The sequence below is a fragment of the Malurus melanocephalus genome, unplaced genomic scaffold, assembly GCF_030028575.1.
Source record: "Malurus melanocephalus ecotype Western Australia unplaced genomic scaffold, MMel_1.1 scaffold_512, whole genome shotgun sequence".
NCBI classification, from domain to species: Eukaryota; Metazoa; Chordata; class Aves; order Passeriformes; family Maluridae; genus Malurus; species Malurus melanocephalus.
Genome location: NW_026623744.1, coordinates 379028 through 397834, shown reverse-complemented (window position 1 = coordinate 397834; position 18807 = coordinate 379028). Strand labels below are relative to the sequence as shown.

The 18807-nt window shown below is 43.3% G+C and overlaps 2 protein-coding genes across 3 annotated transcripts in view; one reads left to right on the top strand and one right to left on the bottom strand.

Moving 5' to 3' along the window:
• Positions 1-2660, bottom strand: part of EIF5B (eukaryotic translation initiation factor 5B) — a 35938-nt gene extending 33278 nt beyond the window's left edge. The window contains exon 1 of the mRNA XM_057381509.1: positions 2541-2660. Coding sequence (XP_057237492.1) covers positions 2541-2575 — 35 coding nt within the window. The 5' untranslated portion in view covers positions 2576-2660. The remainder of the gene's footprint in view (positions 1-2540) is intronic.
• Positions 2661-4890: 2230 nt separating this feature from the next.
• TXNDC9 (thioredoxin domain containing 9) lies at positions 4891-14821 on the top strand. Of its 2 annotated transcripts, none has more exons than XM_057381482.1 (5): positions 4891-4970; positions 6436-6652; positions 8777-8895; positions 10778-11032; positions 13307-14821. In XM_057381482.1, the coding sequence occupies exons 2-5, from the start codon at positions 6464-6466 to the stop codon at positions 13422-13424; spliced, it is 681 nt and encodes a 226-aa protein (XP_057237465.1). In that variant the 5' UTR covers positions 4891-4970; positions 6436-6463; the 3' UTR covers positions 13425-14821. The 2 variants fall into 2 exon arrangements, with proteins under 2 accessions (XP_057237465.1, XP_057237464.1); XM_057381481.1 differs by lacking the exon at positions 4891-4970 and adding an exon at positions 4977-5073.
• Positions 14822-18807: the final 3986 nt, after the last annotated feature.

Below are 18807 nucleotides of genomic sequence, written 5' to 3'. Positions count from 1 at the left end.
ACTTTACTGGAAACGGACAGGAGACCAATGGGGAATGCTGGAACTCTTAATTTATGCTAYAGTGCATCTTCTATCTCAGGGGAACTTGACATTCACAGAGATGACACCTAGAACCAACATCATCAGACAACAGAAGTTACCTAYAACACCTGTTCCRAACCACTGGCCTTCCAGGTCCATCCTCACTTTYATCCCTCAAACTYCCTGCTATAAAATACCTCCAGACTAACAATCCTGTCCTCCTTTCTCAAAGCCATTGCAGTTTGGATCCTTCTTCCACATCATCCCTCTCTCTGCCATACAACTGTGTAGTCCTGTGACAGGACTGTCACTGTTAGTGGCAATTCCTAAGCTCGGTATTGAATTTGCAAGACCTCAGGACTAAAGCCTGACAGGCTTACTTTGGCTGAACTTCTGACCTACCTGCAACTGTTCCTTGATTTAGCTGCAACAGCAATTCCTCTAACTGACCAGGTGCCTATGCCTAATTGGTTCTACTTTTGTTTACCTGGGCATGCTRCAATTATAGTTTCATATAGAAGCAGTGAAAAGCAGKSMCTGCTTTTCACTGGGAATGAAATATTCCCAACTCCACAACAATTATGTAGCGTAAAGAAACACAGGCCTGGTACACGAACAGTGGCCTTGAGAAGGGAAGATAGGACATAGTGGAGCACAGGCATGGGATAAACACAGCCATCTTCTACAGACCCAGCACAGGACGCTCCACAACTTGAGAGATGCTGGCTAAGAGAAAAGGAGACCTGAACAAAACTGGCTTTTAGGCATAACAAAGAAAGAAAGAAAGAGTATTTAATACACAGTGACTTCCACTTATTTGGATGCACTGTGGAGATAACCAATCGAGGTAGCTAACCACAGAACTTAACAGAATAATTAGTGAAGAGCAAAGTCACATTGGCAAGCATATAAAAATGATCTCAAGTGGATTCTAGAGTGAGGAAGATGAAACCACAACCATGAGTGATCACACACTGCTGGTGAAGGACACCTGATGCTGACAGTTCTCTGCAGCAGCTCACCACCACCACCACTGCCAGGATGAAACCACTGGCCTAAAGATGCAGCAACAGGGAGCACAACTTCTGTAACTGCACTACTGTTCTTTCTTTTTTGCAACATTTAGAAGTAAAAATCATTTGGCTATCAAGATTTCAACTATTCCAACAAGAAAATCTTGACCTTTCCTTTGACATATGTTTCTATTTTTTGGACACAAATGACATTTTCTATGCAGCACCCCAGAGAAGCCTGTGTTCACTAATTTACWCAGAGAAATATGTGCAGAGATATACAGAGAGAACAGGGCACTAAGACTCTCCAAGTGCTCCCTGTGCACCAACCACTACCCCAGAAAAAGYACGAAGAAGCAGAGTTTCACTACCCAAAGGCTTTTCCATGCTTCTAGCATCAACCACACTGCATACAAAGATGAGCACTAGGTCTTCTTTCCTTTAGAGCACAAATATCCAACCCTTCCCTCTTCTTTCTCAAGTCACACACAACTCATCTCCCTGCCAGAGCTGCTCTCAAAACACTCCTTTGAAGTACAGCCTATGAAACAAGCTGGTAACAGCAGACACTAGAAAGCAACACACATGGTGTGGCAAAAGGCGTCAGGAAAAACAGTCAGATGAGGAAAATACCTCAGTTGAGAAAACATTCATTACCCAGAAACGACCAGACAAACTGAAGATTACACCCTAMCCTAACACAGGGCAACAGCCTAAGYTAATATCAATACTTGCCTAAGTAGAAAAAACTGCTTATGGATAAAAGAGCATTGTGGGAAAGAGCTGTCATGGGGAGAAACATTTAATGGCTCAAAAAGTTAAGGAGGAAACGCTGTAGTTTCTAAATTACACACACTCCAAGACAACAGTTTTCATTTAACTGTCACAAAAACTAAAAAYACAGTCTAAACTGATTGTACCTTTATATACATTACTTTATAGTAACAAGTAAAAATACAGTCTTTCCTGATGGGGTATGTATATACAATGTCATTCGGTGAGYATTCCATATGGTTAATACAGCTGCCTTTATAGGAAACACTTGCACACAAAAAAGTTCACAGATGGGGCATTGTCCACGACGATATGAACATAACCACACAGACGACCCTCTTATCCGGCAACCACTAAAGTATCCACCATCKGCATTTATTAACCAAGCATAAGAAACATGTAGGTATCACTGTCACAGCACGATCTAYAGCACTAATGCCCAGTAAGAGATAAGAAATAATTAATAAACGCACATTTGAATCACTTCGATTGCACTAAGCAGCAATTTTTCAMCTGGAAATCGAGCCGCCTGCCCCTTCACGGACAAACACACGCACGGCCGGGCCGAGCCGGGCCTGGCGCGCCCCGCCTGCGATGAGGCCGCGAGCCCAGGCCGGGCCCGGCGCCTGACTCAGCGCGGTGTGGGCCGTGTCACGCCGCCGCGGGCGGCCCGGCGCGGGGGTCCCTGCTGCGAGATAGGGGGGCAAGAGGGGGCTTCCCTGTATCCCTCACCTCTCCTCGCTCCGGTTCTTCTGCTTCTTGCCCATGGCGGCGACACCGGCGCGCGCGACTCCTCAGCGCTGACCGCGCGCCGCCCCGCGCGCCGCCCCGCGCATATGGCACCGCCGCGCGCCGCGCACGCGCCCGCCCCGCCCCCGGCCCCGCCCCTGTCGCTCCCGGCCGCGCCGCGGGCCTCCGGGCGCTAGCGCCCCCTGCCGGCCGGAGGGGGAWCGGGCCCWGCGTCGGYAGCTCTGGCGCGCTCCAGCGATCGACCGGCGTCGTGAAACCGGCTGTGCTCGCTTCAGTTTGGACCTCGGGCTGCACTCGGAAAATGTCCGAGTGACGCCCTGAATCTTGTAGTTATCCTCATGGTCCTCATGCAGCCCCAGAAAACATTTAACACCCAAAATCTGCAGCTTCCCTCCAGCCCTCCTTCCTCCCCAAGGGGCCCAAGACTTCCTGGCAGGATTGTGGCCCGTTTGGACATGAAGCCTGACTGAATAATCAGAATAAACAYGTTTGGAAAGATTTTACCTGGAGGCAAATGGGCAGCTAAGTCAAAGTGAGGGAATGGAGACGCTAAGRGGGAAGTTCTAAAGGGAGCAGGGCAGCAGTACACTGACCACACAGTAACTCTGGTATGGGACATGCCCAGGACACCTCACTGCTCCTATGGGTACACAAGACACACTCCCCAGCCCTTCAAGGGGCTCTGCTGGTCCATCATCCCCCGCATCACGCTGCACTGTAGGTGAAGTGCTATTAAAATTGTATCATCTGAGTCTCAGGTTACTAGCCTTCTGCCTGACAGCTGGGCCGAAGATGCAGCACTGGATTGATGTCAATCACCAAATCCAGCTCCAAGGATGGGAGACTTTCCCTGGCAGGGAATTCGTCTGCTAGGCACCAACATTTAAAGCACCGGYAATTCCTTCCCCCTTGCCAAATTTTCTGAGTGTGCAAAGCTTTGCCTCCCACTCYCCTCCAAGGAGCCTTGGAAGCACACACGGCGCTGGACCATCTCACAGGAGAGCCCGGGTCCCGCTGCTGCGGGGCAGGAGGAGGTGGCCGATGCTCACAGAGGAACAGTGTGGAAGAGATGCAGCAAATACCATGGCATGGGGCACAGGGGCTCTCAGGTGCAACCCCACCTTCTCGTGGCCACGTTCCTCAGGAGCAAAGCAAGATGCAGTAGAAATAACGACACTCACAGGGAGCAGAGACATTATTTTATGTATTTTTTTTAATTGGCAACACATGTTCTGTTGTTATAATCACTCTGCCACAGTAAATCCTTTCATCGTCAGAGTAAGGCTCACTGTTCTCTACACCTTTCAGCCTCAGGATCACAACCTCTATTTTGCTTCGCTCCCTAATCACCCTGACTTCTTACCTCCCTCTGCCCTTACACAGCCGTAGCTCCTTATCAGTGTCTCCCACCCACGTTCCCAGCAGACTACAGATAARGCCGAGTTATCTTCCCACCACTCCTTCCCCGTCCGCGCACTTCGATTCCGGGGAGCCAGATTTCCAAGAAAGAAAGCAGAACACTTGCGTTGGTATTTTTCTTTTTTCGTTCCGTTGTTGTTTGWTGTTTGCTGTTGCTTTTCAACACGCTTTAATATCGCGTTATTTAAATCAGCGGATCTTCCACCGCACGTAAGAGAAAGAAGCAAAGACGGCGAGCCTCAGTTGCTACAACACAGTCCGCGTTCTCGGCGAGCCGGCCGGAGCGGCACGGCCCTCGCAGCGTGACTTACCTCACGCCATCGCTCCAGGGCCCGGCCCCGCGGCTCCCGACCACCACACCCCCGCTGGGGCCGGCCTCGGCCTCGGCCTCACGCCCATCCCCGAGAAGAAAACCCCCAAAGAGCAGCGGCGGCTGCAAACATTACCACCTCTCCCGCTGCAGTAGCCAGAACCGCGACGGGGAAWGGAGGAGCAGGAAGGGGGAGTGCCTTGCTCCATCCCCTCGCACCGAGGCGACGGTACGGAGGTAGCGCCCAGCCGGCGGGTGCCGAGCGGAGGGCGGGTGCCGCGGGGACGGAAATCTGGTGAAGGCGGGGACGCCTCCGGGCGGAGCTGCGGGGTGTGGAGGGTGGGGCGGCCATCTCTGGCGAGCCGCGCTCCCCCCCGCAGCCCCCGCCCGCAGGTGCGGCGTACGCACGCACATACACACATGAGCACGCACGCACGCACGCACATACGCACATGAGCACGCACGCACGCGCGGCAGCGGGGCGTGCCCCCTCCCGCCGGGCCGCGGCCAGTCAGCGCGTCTGGGGGAACTCCGCGGGTGCGCGCGCGGCCTCCCGCAGGCACGCGCGACCGTTTCCCCGGCCAATCAGCGCGTCGGCGTAGCTGCGCGCGCGTGCGCCCCGTCCCGCGCTGACTCTCGCGATAGCCGCGGTGGGGCGCGGCCGGCGCGCGAGGAAGCGGAGGGTGAGCGGCGGGTGCCGGGTCGGGGTTGCGGCCGCGGGCGGTGGCACCACCAGCACCGAGCCCGGCGCGGGGCGGCGGCCCTGGAGAGCCCGTCCACAGTTGGGTGGGTTGGTTGTCTGTGGCGCTGTGTGTAGCGCGGTGGGAGTCGCGGAGCCCCTGCGCGGTGCCCCCGCCGTGTGCTGTCGCCCTCGGCCGGGCCCCCGGCGCCGCTTCCCGGTCGAGCGGCAGAACCGCGTCCTCGCCGGTGGTGTCGAGGCTCGCGGCTGCGTAGGAAAAGCCTGTTGGTAGCCGCGGTTCCGCGACTTCAGAACCGGGAGACCGCTGGGGACCTCGGGTTGTAGTGGGGACTGKCGGGGGTTGGTCCTGTTTTCCTTCCCGTTTGCTTGGAGGACGAGCCTCCCTTTGCCCCAGCTGAGCAGGGTCCCTCCGTCGCCTGGAGACCTGCTGGCCTCTGATCTTCGCTGGCGAGGTTCATGTTCCCTCTGGAAATACAAGAAAAAGACTTGGYGGTTAGCTGCTTTGGGAAGAGGGAGGCAAAGCAAGGTGCCACGGGTGAAAGCGCGTGTGCCAGTGACACGTGTGACAGCAGGCTGGACACTGCTGGTGCTGCAGTACGCCTGGGGTGCTGCCGTGAGCTTGGTACTCTGCCCGTCATTACTTAAAGTGTTTTCCTTGCCTGTCTGTACAAGGTGTTCACAGAGCCAGTGGCACTGGCAGTTCRGCTGCTTTGAAATACAGCCAAGAGTACTCTGGAACCCAAATTCAGTACGTCAGACCCATGGTCAGCAGGTTGACAATCTGAGTAGAGTGACTCTGCACTGTCACTGTTTCAAAACTGTCAGTCACTAGACTGATAATTTTTTGCACTGTAAGTTTGTTGAGAAGAATAGTTGATGGTGTTGTCACAGCTCCTCATGCACTCTGGTTAGTGTGTTGTGTCTTTTGATGTGTTTGGACAGGAAGAACTTTACAGAAAATTATTTTGGCTGTGTTTCTTCACACAGCAATTAGGTAGTGGCTTTTAAATCCTCTTGCTGGCTGCCATAGGGTGGTGTTTGTAACAGCAATTTTCTGGTACTAATTAAAGCAGTGTATTAGCCTAAAACATTTGCTGTTAAGCACCTTCTTTTTCTTATAGCTGAGGAGAGAGATGTTAATTCAGTTTTAAATATGTTTATGCTGAGGAGCTTAAAGTAATTCCATTAAAACTATTGGTACAAACTTTTATGCTGAGTGTTGCTTAGACTTGTTCTGAGGCATCTTATACCTCCTCCCAGCAGCTTGGAGCTTCCCAACTGAAACTTCTTGTTTCAGARTARTTATTAAGAACTATCTTCTRTCTRYTTCTGTCTTCAAGTAGCACAGCATTTTGTTTCTCTGTGGTGTGAACTGCAAGCAAAGAGAGATCAGGCTTTTAATTAATTGTTTGTTTAAATATTAATTCCTTGTGTCACTCTTTCCACAGCTCTGAAGAGATCACTTTCCAGCTAAAGATGGCTGCTGATACACCTGTTGATATCCTTCAAAAGGTTCTGGAGAATGAAATACTTCAGTCTACTAAGGTTGTGGAAGAACATCTGGATGCTGAAATACAGAAGCTGGACCAAATGGATGAAGATGAATTGGAACGCCTTAAACAAAGGAGGCTTGAGGCCCTAAGAAAGACTCAGCAGCAGAAACAAGTAATTTCTGTAGTACAGACTCTTGATGTGTAGAGTGTATCAGACTTTCTGGAAACTCTTTGGAAATTATATATGTGAACTCACTGTTTTGGAGTTGTTTGGTTGGTTTTGTGGATTTTTTCTTCCTCTCCTTTCTGTGTTTATTAATTTTGAGTTATCTAGGAAAGCATCTGTCCATGTGTGCATGCTCAGTGTTTTTTAGCAGGAGKAGAAGCACCTCTGTGATTGTTACAATAAGGATAGGATAAYGAGTCTCRTACAGAGGTGAACATTGCTATCTGRAAACATCARCCTTGTAGGCAACCTAATCATAAGCCATTAGGCTCCTTCTGCAGTGTCTTTCCTCCRAAGCTTCCTTCTGAAACTCTGGATYRTTRCTAACAGCATAAAAGTGATATGTGTCCTCCTCTTAAGATATTTTGTAGAAGGGTGAAACAGGATTTTACCTTGTTCCTGGGCCGGAATCATTGGTCACACCCTTTCTAAGCCAATGAAGTGTTGTCTTTGTATGACTACTCATCTCCTCTTAGAGGAAGGAAAGTCCCTTGGAACTTGATAGCTCATGTCCAGTTGTGGTCTTTATGATCCCTCAAAGCTCTTTTTGAGCAGTAGCTTACACCAACATGTTGATAACATACAGTGCGAGACCTGAATTACAAATAAGGAAACTGTAGGTTTCTTAGCTTATTCCATCTGAGCAAACCTAAACAAGAACCAGATTGTGTTGGGGGAGAAGTGATTTGGCTGGACGGAGATGCTCTGGCTGTGATGGAATCCTTAAAAGTTCTTTAAAGRCTTTGAAATAGGGATGCAGTGAAATGTCATGGCATGGCTAGGATGCTGGAGGACAGGCAGCACCAGGAGCTTTGRTTTTCTAAACATGGAAGTAGAGAAAGTGGCACACTATTTGCTTGTTTTCAGTTCAGTTTATATTTGATTCTAGTGTTTTCCTTTTTCAGAAGTCATAACACTTGGATGTCCTTGGATGCGAATGTGTGATAGATTCATGCAAAAAGGGATGTCATTTTTCACATCATTTGCTATTAAATCACTGTTTTCACACACTTTAAAATGCGTATGTGAAGTAGGACACTCCTCAGTGAAAGGAGTGAGTTCTTGATTTGCATCATGATGACTTCTTCATATAATCATACTTCCATGAAATTTTAATGTATACAGTATTCAGGAGATTCTTTGTTCTGTTCTAATTTAGCTTACAGAAAATCTTTGGTTTGCTTGGAAACCTTTTTTTCCTTCACTCTGCTAAGGCAAAACTGCAAAATCAATAATACTGATTTATCTAAATATTTTCCCCYGTTGGAAAACGAAGGTTTTTATCAAATTTTGTCCTACTGCACTACTTCTAATCGTTTAGCTTAGTCTATACTTGTTAATACACTGCAGTTAATTTTTAGTAATGTAGAGAGCTGTGTTCTTTTTTTTCTTAAGTGTGTTGAAAATGTGGAAGATTAGCTCTTTGGAAACTGTATTTGCACRCTTAATCAGACAGTTTTTGAAGTTACCTCTAAATTTTAGCTTGCGGCATTCTATTTCCCCATAGATGCTATGACTGATGGTGCATGTGTGTTTTCTGAATGGTTTTCTGTGTGCCTGGTTCATGATCCTGTCAGTATATATTTAATAGATAAACATATCTATTGCAGATGAGTTAGTAGGCTTTCTTCTCATTGGTTTTTTTTTCACAGAGTGAAAAATTTAAAGAATTATTTAATTTATTTAGTGACTTGACTAAGCATAAGAGAAGAGTTCTTTGAGTGTACAAAACCATTTTGGAGGAAGTAGCCCGAGCTGTCAATTGGCAATTTTCAAATGCAGAGTTTTTGTTGTATTCTTTGAGCTAGTCTTGTCTCACTGAGAGGCTGCATTGCAGGAATTTATGTAGCTCTGTACAAAATTTATATTTCCAAATAAGCAAGGCAGCCTTATTTGTATCTGTTCAAGATTAGACTAAAGGGGAGTAAGTAATTTGTTTCTCCATTACTGTATGAAATGTTTTTTCRTTGCAGACCCCCTTTTCCATTTTATAAAAGCTGTGGAGTTTGCACGACAGATGAAGGWCTAACAATCTCCATACTGATTATTTGCTTTTATATTTTCCAAAAGGAGTGGCTTTCAAAAGGACATGGAGAATACAGAGAAATCCCAAGCGAGAGAGACTTTTTCCAAGAAGTCAAAGAAAGTAAAAATGTGGTTTGCCATTTCTATAGAGATACAACATTCAGGTATAGTAAATAAGGTGTGCTGAAGAAAGCTTTTATTTAAAGATGTCTACAAAACTAGATGTGTTCTTTTGTTCTTTCAAATCCCACAAATAAATAAGCATTTTTAGAAGTATTCACATTGCTTCATTATAGATCCTGCTCATTTTTCATGACATTTTATTTTTTAAATGTATTTTTTACATTACAGTTAATCTGAATATGATTTGACAACAACTAATACTCTGGTACATAGTTGATTAAAACATAGATCCTCTTTGACAATATTTGAGAGGCTGTTATGTTTCATTATTTTCTTAGTTTGAGGCAGCCAGATCTGTAAACGTACTGACCATACAAGAACAGCATTTCAAAAAGATTGCTTTGGTTATTCCAGATAGAGATATTTCAGGTGGTTCTGGCAAACAGAAATAAAAATATAACCAAAATCTTGTCTAGGCATCTTGAAAATGTGACTTTTTACTTTGAAAGGATCAGTTGCAGCTGCTTTCCCTTTGTGCCTGGGCCTTTGTGATTCTGTCACTTTTTTTTAGAGTATGAGACACCTAGATCTGTGAATATGTCCTGACTCAGAATAGGAACCCAAACTAAGATGTCACACTTCCTTGGAAGAATTTCAGAAGTTCTGGCTGTTCCTCACTGGATTTCTCTCAATGTGTTCTGTTAAAATGCAGTTGCAAAGTAGAGTAGTTTATTGAAGGAGGAGCCAGTTGTCCTAGTTTTGGTTTTTGTGGGGTTTTTTTCCCCCAAAGGTGTTATGTTCTCCTTAGCTTATAGAATATAAACTGAACCAGGCTCCATTTGAGAAATTGAAGAGGTCAAAGCTGGATTTTGCAGTGAGGTRTCTGTGTCCTACATTTTCTGAGTGTTTAAAGCAGTTCTGTTTGGCGAGCTTTAACTCGAGAAGGTGAAAGGCTGTCGCTGCAAATAAAGTAGCTTGGAACAGGTTTGGGTTGTTTGGTTCTTTTTTCTTGAAGCAGCAGAGTCTATAGGCTCAGACAGGAGAAGGAACTTCACAGAAAGTGCTTTGTAAAATGTTTCATGTTGACAACCAGCTTGAAGTTAGTGTGTTGGGTTTACCAGCCACCGTATCAAGTTGCTTTCATCTTTGCCCAGTCCAGCTTTTTGATCTGTTCAGCTCCTCTCCAGTTTAAGGACAATCACATCACAGAGTTCATGMAGCAAAGCTGGACCGCTTAGAGAAGACAATCCAGAAAGCTGAGATTGCTGATGACAMGTCCACAAATCTCTGCAATCTGACAAGCATTTTGAGCAGTTGGTGTCACTGTCCCACAGCTGAGAAACAGTAATTGTGTGCTCTGCCCTGTTCCATGGCAACAGAAAAGCGAAGTGTTTTTGCCTGTAGCACTACTGTGCAAAGCAGTCCGTGCAAATCACTTTTTTTTTTTTCACTTACACTGAGTTACTACCTCTCAGCTCTGAAGATGGTGGCTGCAAAAATTCAAAACACATGTTTAGAGTACTTTTCCAAAGAAATCTTCTATAGAGAAGTCTTTCCAGTTGACAAGCAGGGAAGTTGGAGCTGGAACAATAAGTCAGAAAGAAATGTCATCACTAAGTGCAGGCCTCAAAAAATGAGAGCAAGGCTTTCAGGTGTATGGAAGGTAATTAGGAAGAAATTAGAGAAAGGGATGGTATAATTGTACAGTAAAGGTGCTCCAGGCTGTTCCTCTGTTAGTCATTAAATCCAGCTACCTCTAAAACATAGTTTCTCTTGAAACTGAATTCTCAATTACAAATGTCGTATCTGAGTCTTAATGTGATAGAACTAGCTCTTTACTGSTCCTTTTAAACTTTCTTTCAAATGCATATTTTTCAGCTTATTCATTCTAACACTATATATTTTGGGTTAATTTTTCCACAGGTGCCAAATAATGGACAAACATTTGACTGTATTGGCAAAAAAGCACATYGAAACAAAATTTTTGAAATTAAATGCTGAAAAATCTCCTTTCTTGTGCGAGAGACTGCGCATAAAAGTAATTCCCACTCTAGCACTAATAAAAGATGGAAAAACACATGACTACGTCGTGGGCTTTACTGACCTTGGTAACACTGATGACTTCACTACAGAAACCTTAGAATGGAGATTAGGCTGTGCAGACGTAATTAATTACAGGTAATTAAGTGTTTCATGATTGTCTTATTTTCAGATAAGTGCAAAGAGAATGAGCTTGCAGACGGGAGAATCGGAAAGATTGTAACTTCAATATGTTGTACGCTAAAAAAGAAATGTGAGAGTTTAGTCTATTTATTTAATCTGTGTTCTTCATCAAGGGGAAGAGGAGAATCTCCCTGGCAAAGCATTGAGACATTGTAACAAGTGTTGTGTTGTCCTTTTTTATAGTAATCAAAATAAACCCAGTTCTTGTCATGAGGTATATGRAGTAGCAGTGATGCTCTGAGATGGCTTCAGAGTCAAGCATCTAATGTAATCCTCTCTAGAGCAGTAGCTGTAGATGCTTCATGTCATGGTTGCAATGCAGTGAAGTCTGAGCATTTTTAATCCACTTTCGAGAAAACTGAGCAAGTCATCCTTAAACTGCATCTTAATRTTACAGGAATATACCTTTTTTAATGAACATTACTGAAAATGGAAAATAATTTGAAGATCTGTAAATCAATTGAGTAACCATACAATATAATCATCATAAATACCTTGTTAAAGTCTACAAAACAAAAGGCAGTAGAAGGTGTGTGTCACCACAATAACTTAACTTCACAGGAGAATTATTTACCAATTTGCATTCCAATATGGCTCAAATGTCATCTATCTTTTCAGGTTAATTTTGCTCTATTGTTTTGAATGTCTTTGGTGCTTTTTTAATTTTAAATTTCATTAYCTCAATTTACTTAAATATCTAATTTCCAAGTTTTGGCAAGACGTATTGTATCTTAAAGCCAAAGAAACTACTATTCAGTTTGGCTTAGTAGTTGTTGAACTTCAAGTGAAGTGACTGAAATTTATKATTTTAAAACAATTTGTATTTCCCWGTTCARTAACAAAYAAATATGAAGAGACAGCTTGGATGCATATTCTAGACAGCAACAGCCTTTTATGGGAAAAATCCTGCACTGGAGTTGTATCAAGCAGCACTGAATTTGCTAAACATTGGCTTCTGGCATAGTTTTACTTCTCCTTGACTCTACTAGTACTGTGTATTTGTTCTTAACTCCTTGACTCTACTAGTACTGTGTATTTGTTCTTAACTCCTTGTGGAGCAGGGGAGTTTGGTATTTCGTTGATTTTGGCAGACCCTGGCATCTCAATGCGCGCCACATTTCCACACTGCTCTGGAAGTAATGTCCCGCTCTCTGGAGTTCCTGAAAAGGGCAGAGGCCTTCTGAGAGCCTAGAAATAGTTCTTTTCATTCAGCCTGTGGGATAGCATATGGTAAAAGAATATACTTTTTTTAGGGGAAAAGCTGTTCAGGTCAGATTATGTGCCCAAAATCAGTATTCAAGTGGTRTATTGACATATGTAATTAAATATTACTCAGTGAACTGTACATATGGGATTAATATCAGCAAAATAGTATGAACATTTTTTAAATAACTACAAATTTCTAAACGCTCCTCTATAGCTCATTCCAGAAGGTTGTAATTGTTATAATTGCTCACTCACTCACTGACACTTGGATGCAAACCCCTCATAGGTCATGTGAGCGAAAGCAGAGCGCGCCCTTTTCTGAGAAGCTGGAGGGAATTCCCCTCCTTGTGCAACCCTGGAAGAGAAGCAGGTGCTCCAGCTTTATGTGAAAACCTGCTGTTCCCTACAGGGAACACAAGTCCATTCCCATGGAATTTCCATGCTGGTGGAAAACCCCTGCAGGATCATCAGGGYGCTCTGAAGTGTGAGTTCCCCCACAGTCCTGGAGAGCAGTGTCATGTGGGGAAGATTCTCTGTCCAGCCTAGGCAAAGGTAGCACAAGGGGACTTCCGGCAAACCCCAGTTTCAGTTTTGACTCTGAAATCCCTATTAACAACATTTTAGCTTTTTTTTTTGTACTGATGGCTCCTCATCTRTTTTGAGGAGTTGAAGTTTCTCTTGTAATTACTGCTTACAGTAATCCACGGTTACTGTTTAAAGTGACAGATTGTTGTCTTTAGCATGATCAATTTGCAGAAAAAGCCTTTTCACACAGTTTTTCTCTTACAACTCCACTCACAGGTGCTGTTTACTTTCACACTCCTGTCTTAACTCCAGTTATGCAGGCCATTTTGTCCAGGATGTGCTATGCTAGCAACATCACAGTGCTGTTAGAGTGGCTGTGGGAAGTAGGCATTGTGTTCACTTAGAATGTGTTTTTCTGGAGAAATAGTTCATTAGAGATGCTGGTTACTGTCTATATGAATTTGKCTTTAATCAACTTTTCTTACCTCTTTTCTGTAGTGGAAACTTGATGGACCCACCTTTTCAAAGTCAAAAGAAATACGGAACAACCTTTACGAAGCTGGATAAGAAGACCATCAGAGGAAAGATATATGATTCAGATTCTGATGATGACTAGAAGAGCCGCTAAATATATTTGTAAATCATCTTTTGTTTATGYGTGGTACATTTCTAAGAATGTTTTTTATAAAGCTTAATGCTTTTCATTGCATCTGCACATAATTCTCATTTTTCTATACAGTTTTATACAACTGAGTCATAGCAGAAAAAGCTTAAGTATTATTTTTCTCTTTTGGAAGTCATTTGTAATTTGAAAATCTTAGTCCTTCTAACTAAACAACATGGCAAATGATGAACTTAAGCTCTTTGTCTTAAGTATAAGTTTATGAAATGCTTTGAAGTAACTTAGAAACAGCTGTATAAAGTCAGACCAAAGGTCCCTCTGGCCCAGGATCCAGTCTCAGTGGCTTAACGGAGATGCACAAGGAAGAGTGAAAACAGGGTGACCAGTTAGCAGTGCTTCCCCACAATCTACTTCAAGCAGTCTGTGGCTTGGGGAGCTCTGTATCTGAGAGCATTTGCTGGTTAAAACAATGGAAGAAAAATCTCTTTAAAACCTCATGGTATCGAGGCATCCAAATCATGTGACCAGGAAGCCACAGTTTAGCTGTGCTGTGTGAGGAACTACTTCTTGTTGTTTTCTTTGAATCTGACAAGGATTTTTTTTCTATTTTTCTTTATTAAAGGAGATAACAGACACTTTGGAAAAAAAGATTGTTCTCTATCAGTTCTTCTTAAATTTATCATTACTTATATTATCAGTAAAGCACCACGAAATTATTAGTAAAGAAATTGTGCATTTTAACAAATAATTGCTTATCTTATGGTGCCATATCATGCCATTGAATAAATTAACTGCATTGCACTATAAGTTGTAAAAACAGTCAACTTCTGAAATAGATGGCCAAGAAATGCCCTTTTACCATCTATGAACGCTGCATGTCAGAGCTGATAAAGCAGGTAATAGCACATAGCAACAAGCATATTGAAAACAGCCTTGTTCACGGGTTTGTATCATTCTGTGGTTGTGAATGTGTGGATTTTATAGCAGATGCTTTGTACAAGAGAGTAGAATAGAGAAAAGTATTTGGGAGAAACCTTGATCGTTAAATTTAGATATAGTGCCACATACTGTGTACTGTTCTTCAGTAATGGACAGAATTTTCAAGAAGGATCTTCCTTGGACACAATGTAAAATTTCTGGCTAGGTGAACAGTTGATGAGTTTTCTTTTCATTTTCAAAAGAATGATTTGCTTTGTGATGAAGGGCCCTTTTGAGGTGGTATTTTGAATCCAGTTGGTCTAAAAAGCAGTGAAGTGGATCTAGTCAGTCCTGCTGCCTTGTAATAGAGAACACTTGTGATTGGGCCAGCCCAGCAATATATCTCTTTAAGTTTAAAAAATTATATTTTATTTCTGTTCATGTACATTGAAATAAAATTATTTTAATTCTAATGTTGACTACTACATCCTTTCAAAGAAGATTTAGGTGCTGTGGATTCATTTCTCTGTTAATAAAGTCAGGAGGGCTGTAGGAACTCTCTAGATTTCTAAYAGGTGATGTACCATTCTGTCTTAACATACACAATCACTTCGAGAATGCAATCAGYTTAAGATGTATAGAGCTGCCTGTTCATCTAGGAGAGCATAGACTTGCTTTGCATCAATGTCCCTTTTTATGCACAAATTCTTTAAATGTATTAAAAAGTGCTCCTTCATCCAGTTGCATGAAATTTAGGAAACCAATGTTCCTACAGTATTTTTACAATTGTCTTAGCAGGACTTASCACTGAGCCATAATTGTGTTGAATAGGCTGTGGAAATCTAAAACCACCTCTAATGTRGTTGCATGCTGTGTAGAAACATGTGGGCTTGTCAGGATTCCAGCACSGTGCGTTGTTGGAGGTTACTCAGTTCCATGCATGAATAACCTCATTACAAACTCAGTGCATATCCCACTTGTAGTCTGTGGTTTCATGGCACTTTAAGCTGATGATTTTTTTCTAGGTTAATCTTCCTTCATCCTTCCTGGGACCTCTTCTTTCATCAGGCTTGTAACATAACCRCACATTCTCTAGTGCTGATTCAAGGAGTTTGCAGGCATGTGTGGTTTGGGTAKAATCACAGATTCATAGAATGGGCTGGTTTCCAAAGTCATCTAGTTCCAACTCCCGTACCATGAACAGGGGCACTCCTGCCATGGGTAGAAAGGGAAATTGCCACTGTTTATACTAGTAAGTTTGTATTGAAGTAGCAATCTCATAGATCTGCTCCTTCAAGTCTTAACTTCCATGTCTGCTTTCTGCATGTTCTGTCGTGAATGAACATTAAAACTGTTACTGAACAGTCTTCTGGGTTACATCTCCACCCTGCATATTACTTTGAGATGAACAATTCAAACCCCAAAAATTTTTTTTTACTGAAACCTAGAAGTTCTCTAAGAAATGGGAAATTTGAGTTTGAGTAGTGAGGAACAAAATACTCTTCTGTGATAGAGTTTAATGATTTTGCCATGCAGGTTAAATTAATGAATTGTCTGTGATCATAAGACCTAGGACAGCAAGCTAGAAGTGTCATGATACAGAGAACACCAGCTCAAACAAATGTCAGCTGTACAGACTCGAAAAGCAGAAAGATTAACTTTGTCAACAGCAATCTAGTGGCCATATGGCTGATAGATGAGATGATGATGATTCACAATATCTAGAAAAATGCAGGTTGCATGGGATTAATTACTTACAGCAGATGGATCAGATATGTGAAAACATGACTGACTAAGGTTCCTGAGCCTAGACTAATCACAAAATGATACCTGGTCTGGCATGTGTCAGCCATGAAAGAGTGACAACAAAGAGATGAGAAATGTTCATGTATAGCTTTGGAAGTGATGGGGCTTATGCCTGAACTCAGCATATAACTTTAATAATGATTAGTGCTTAAGTCTGTGCCCGATGCTTCTATGAAATAATAAAGAAAGGCATGAAGACAATAATAACCAAGTAGGATCTGGGTTGTTCAACTCTTGATGCTGAATTATGTGGACTTGACTGGACATTCCTTGATCACTGACTGATCCTGTGTTTCTACTCAAGAAATCCACCCACAAGTGAAATGCTGAGTTGAGCTTTGGGATCTGGGAMGTGTGAAGAAGTCTAGTCCCAGACAGAGGCAAGATGAGAAACAAATTCTGGAGAGGGCAACAACTGAGTAGCTGCTCTTAGACCCCTTAATATGCTGGATTATCTACAAGTGTCACAGGCGTCAACAAGGAGGCCAACTTCAAATATGAATTTATGCTCTCCAGTACTTTGTTCTAAGTAATCTGCTTTTGTTCTATCCCCCATCTAGGAATTCTAAAATTAATTTCTAGACTRCAGAAACTTCTATAGAAAGTTTGGGCTTTGACCAGTACAGTTTCTAAGACAAGCCCTTTGTCTTTCACATAAGAGTAAAGCTGGTGTTCTCAACCCAGTGTGAGGAATGCTGTCACTTCGACTCTCGCATGCACACACTAACAAGTGCAAGCTGATGCAGAAAGAGCATGGCTTTTGCACTCATTGCATATACAATAGCTGTGTAATCCACTTTTTGAACGGAAAATTCTGTCAGAACGGAAAATTCTGTCAGTAGTGTGTTGATCTGTCTCTTTAGAGCAGCTGTATGTGACATTTAGAGAGTGAGAGTTACTGTGGAGCTGAAGGAAAGCCTCTCTAGGAATCAGAGGGTGAGGGTTCTTGGTATTACAGTAGACTGCCTGAGAACTATTCTGAGGCCTATGTGGTTCCTGAGCCACCTTTAAAGGATGAATAGAGACAGGTTCCACCACATTTGACAAAAAAAGATCTACTCTGATGTTTTATTCTTGGATCGTGCTTTGAAGCTTTCAACATTCAGCCTGTCCAAGATGATTGTGGTGATCCAAGACATTGCAGTTTGCCARATGCCCCTTGTTCCATCCCCAGGCAAAGCACAGTATCATATGCTACAAAAGGGAACTTAGGCTCATACCTTCTTCATCAATTTAAAGTAACACATCAAACTGGCTAAAATAGTATGTAAGACCCCAGACATTGCCCAAAAATACTTTGTGCAAATTTGGTGAATTAATTTTAAGTGCATGTACACTGAGAGACAATGGGTATTTGTTGATGGAACGGAACTAGTTAAGAAAACTTACTTTTAGAGCTCCCAAAAGGTGCATATTCTATGGCTACTTTTTGGTTTTTGATTAGTTATTACAGCCGTGGCTTGAGCTGCCTAAAATAAGCCAACACTGATCCAGTAGCCACATGGCTGTTAGCTCAGTGTTGAATCTGTGTTGATACAATTAGCGTTTTGGAACAGAGCCTGTTCAAGCATCACCCCCCTGCTAGTGTGACTTCAACATGTGACTCTTATAAAAAAGGTTTGAAAATTAAACCTTCACAAACCATGCAACCTCCAATAACAATTGGCTTTACCCAAGATGACATTATATGAAAATCAGATGATTGTAGTACACAGAACAAYATTAATTACTTTCCTGATCTACTTCCTCCTGGCTAATTATTTCTTTTGTTATTGTACTGCCCTAGAAAAAAGCCTGAAATTGTTTCCTGTTTGGTTTCTAGAATGTTAACAGTCCTCAAGGGTTCGTATCATTAATTCCAGGCATACAGAAATGTTTTTAATAGTTATCATCAAATCACAGGGTTTGTTGGAAAGGACCTTAAACATCACCTAGTTCCACCTCCAATGTGCAGGAGCACCTTCCACCAAAACAAGTKGTTTAAAGTCCTATCCAATGTGGCCTTCAGCACTTCAGCTTCTCTGGGCAACTTGTTTYAGTGTCTCATGGTAATGACTTTCTTCCTTGTATCAAATCCAAACCCAGCCTCTGTCAGATTGAAGCCATTTCCCTTTGTCCTTTTGCTACATGCCCTTGCACAAAATGCCTCCACAACTCTGTTTGCCCCCTCTAGGTAGTGGAATGTGCTGTAAGGTCTCCTCAGAGTATTGCCTTTTCCAGGCTGAACAATCCCAACTCTCTCAGCTTGTCTTTGTAGGAGAGGGGCTCCAGCCCTCTGATGACTCTCCTCCCGACTTGCTCCAGCAGTTGCACATCCTTCTTATGCTGGAAACCCAGAGCTGCATGTGTTGCTCCACGCTGTATCTCATCAGACTGTAGTGGAGGGACAGAATCCCCWCTCAGCCTGATGGCTGTGCTGATTTTGGTGCTGCCCAGACACRACTGGCTTTCTGCTCTGCAAGCACTTTGCAGGTCATGTTGAGCTTGTCAACCAACAAGTTCTTCTCAGAGCTGCTCTCAATCCATTCATCCATCTGCCTGTATTTGTCTTTGGGATTGCCCTGATCCATGTGCAGGACCCTATCCTGGGACAAGGTGATAGATCTGTCTTTAAGCTGGGATGTAAACTGAGCTCTTATCTGGATCCTATGGC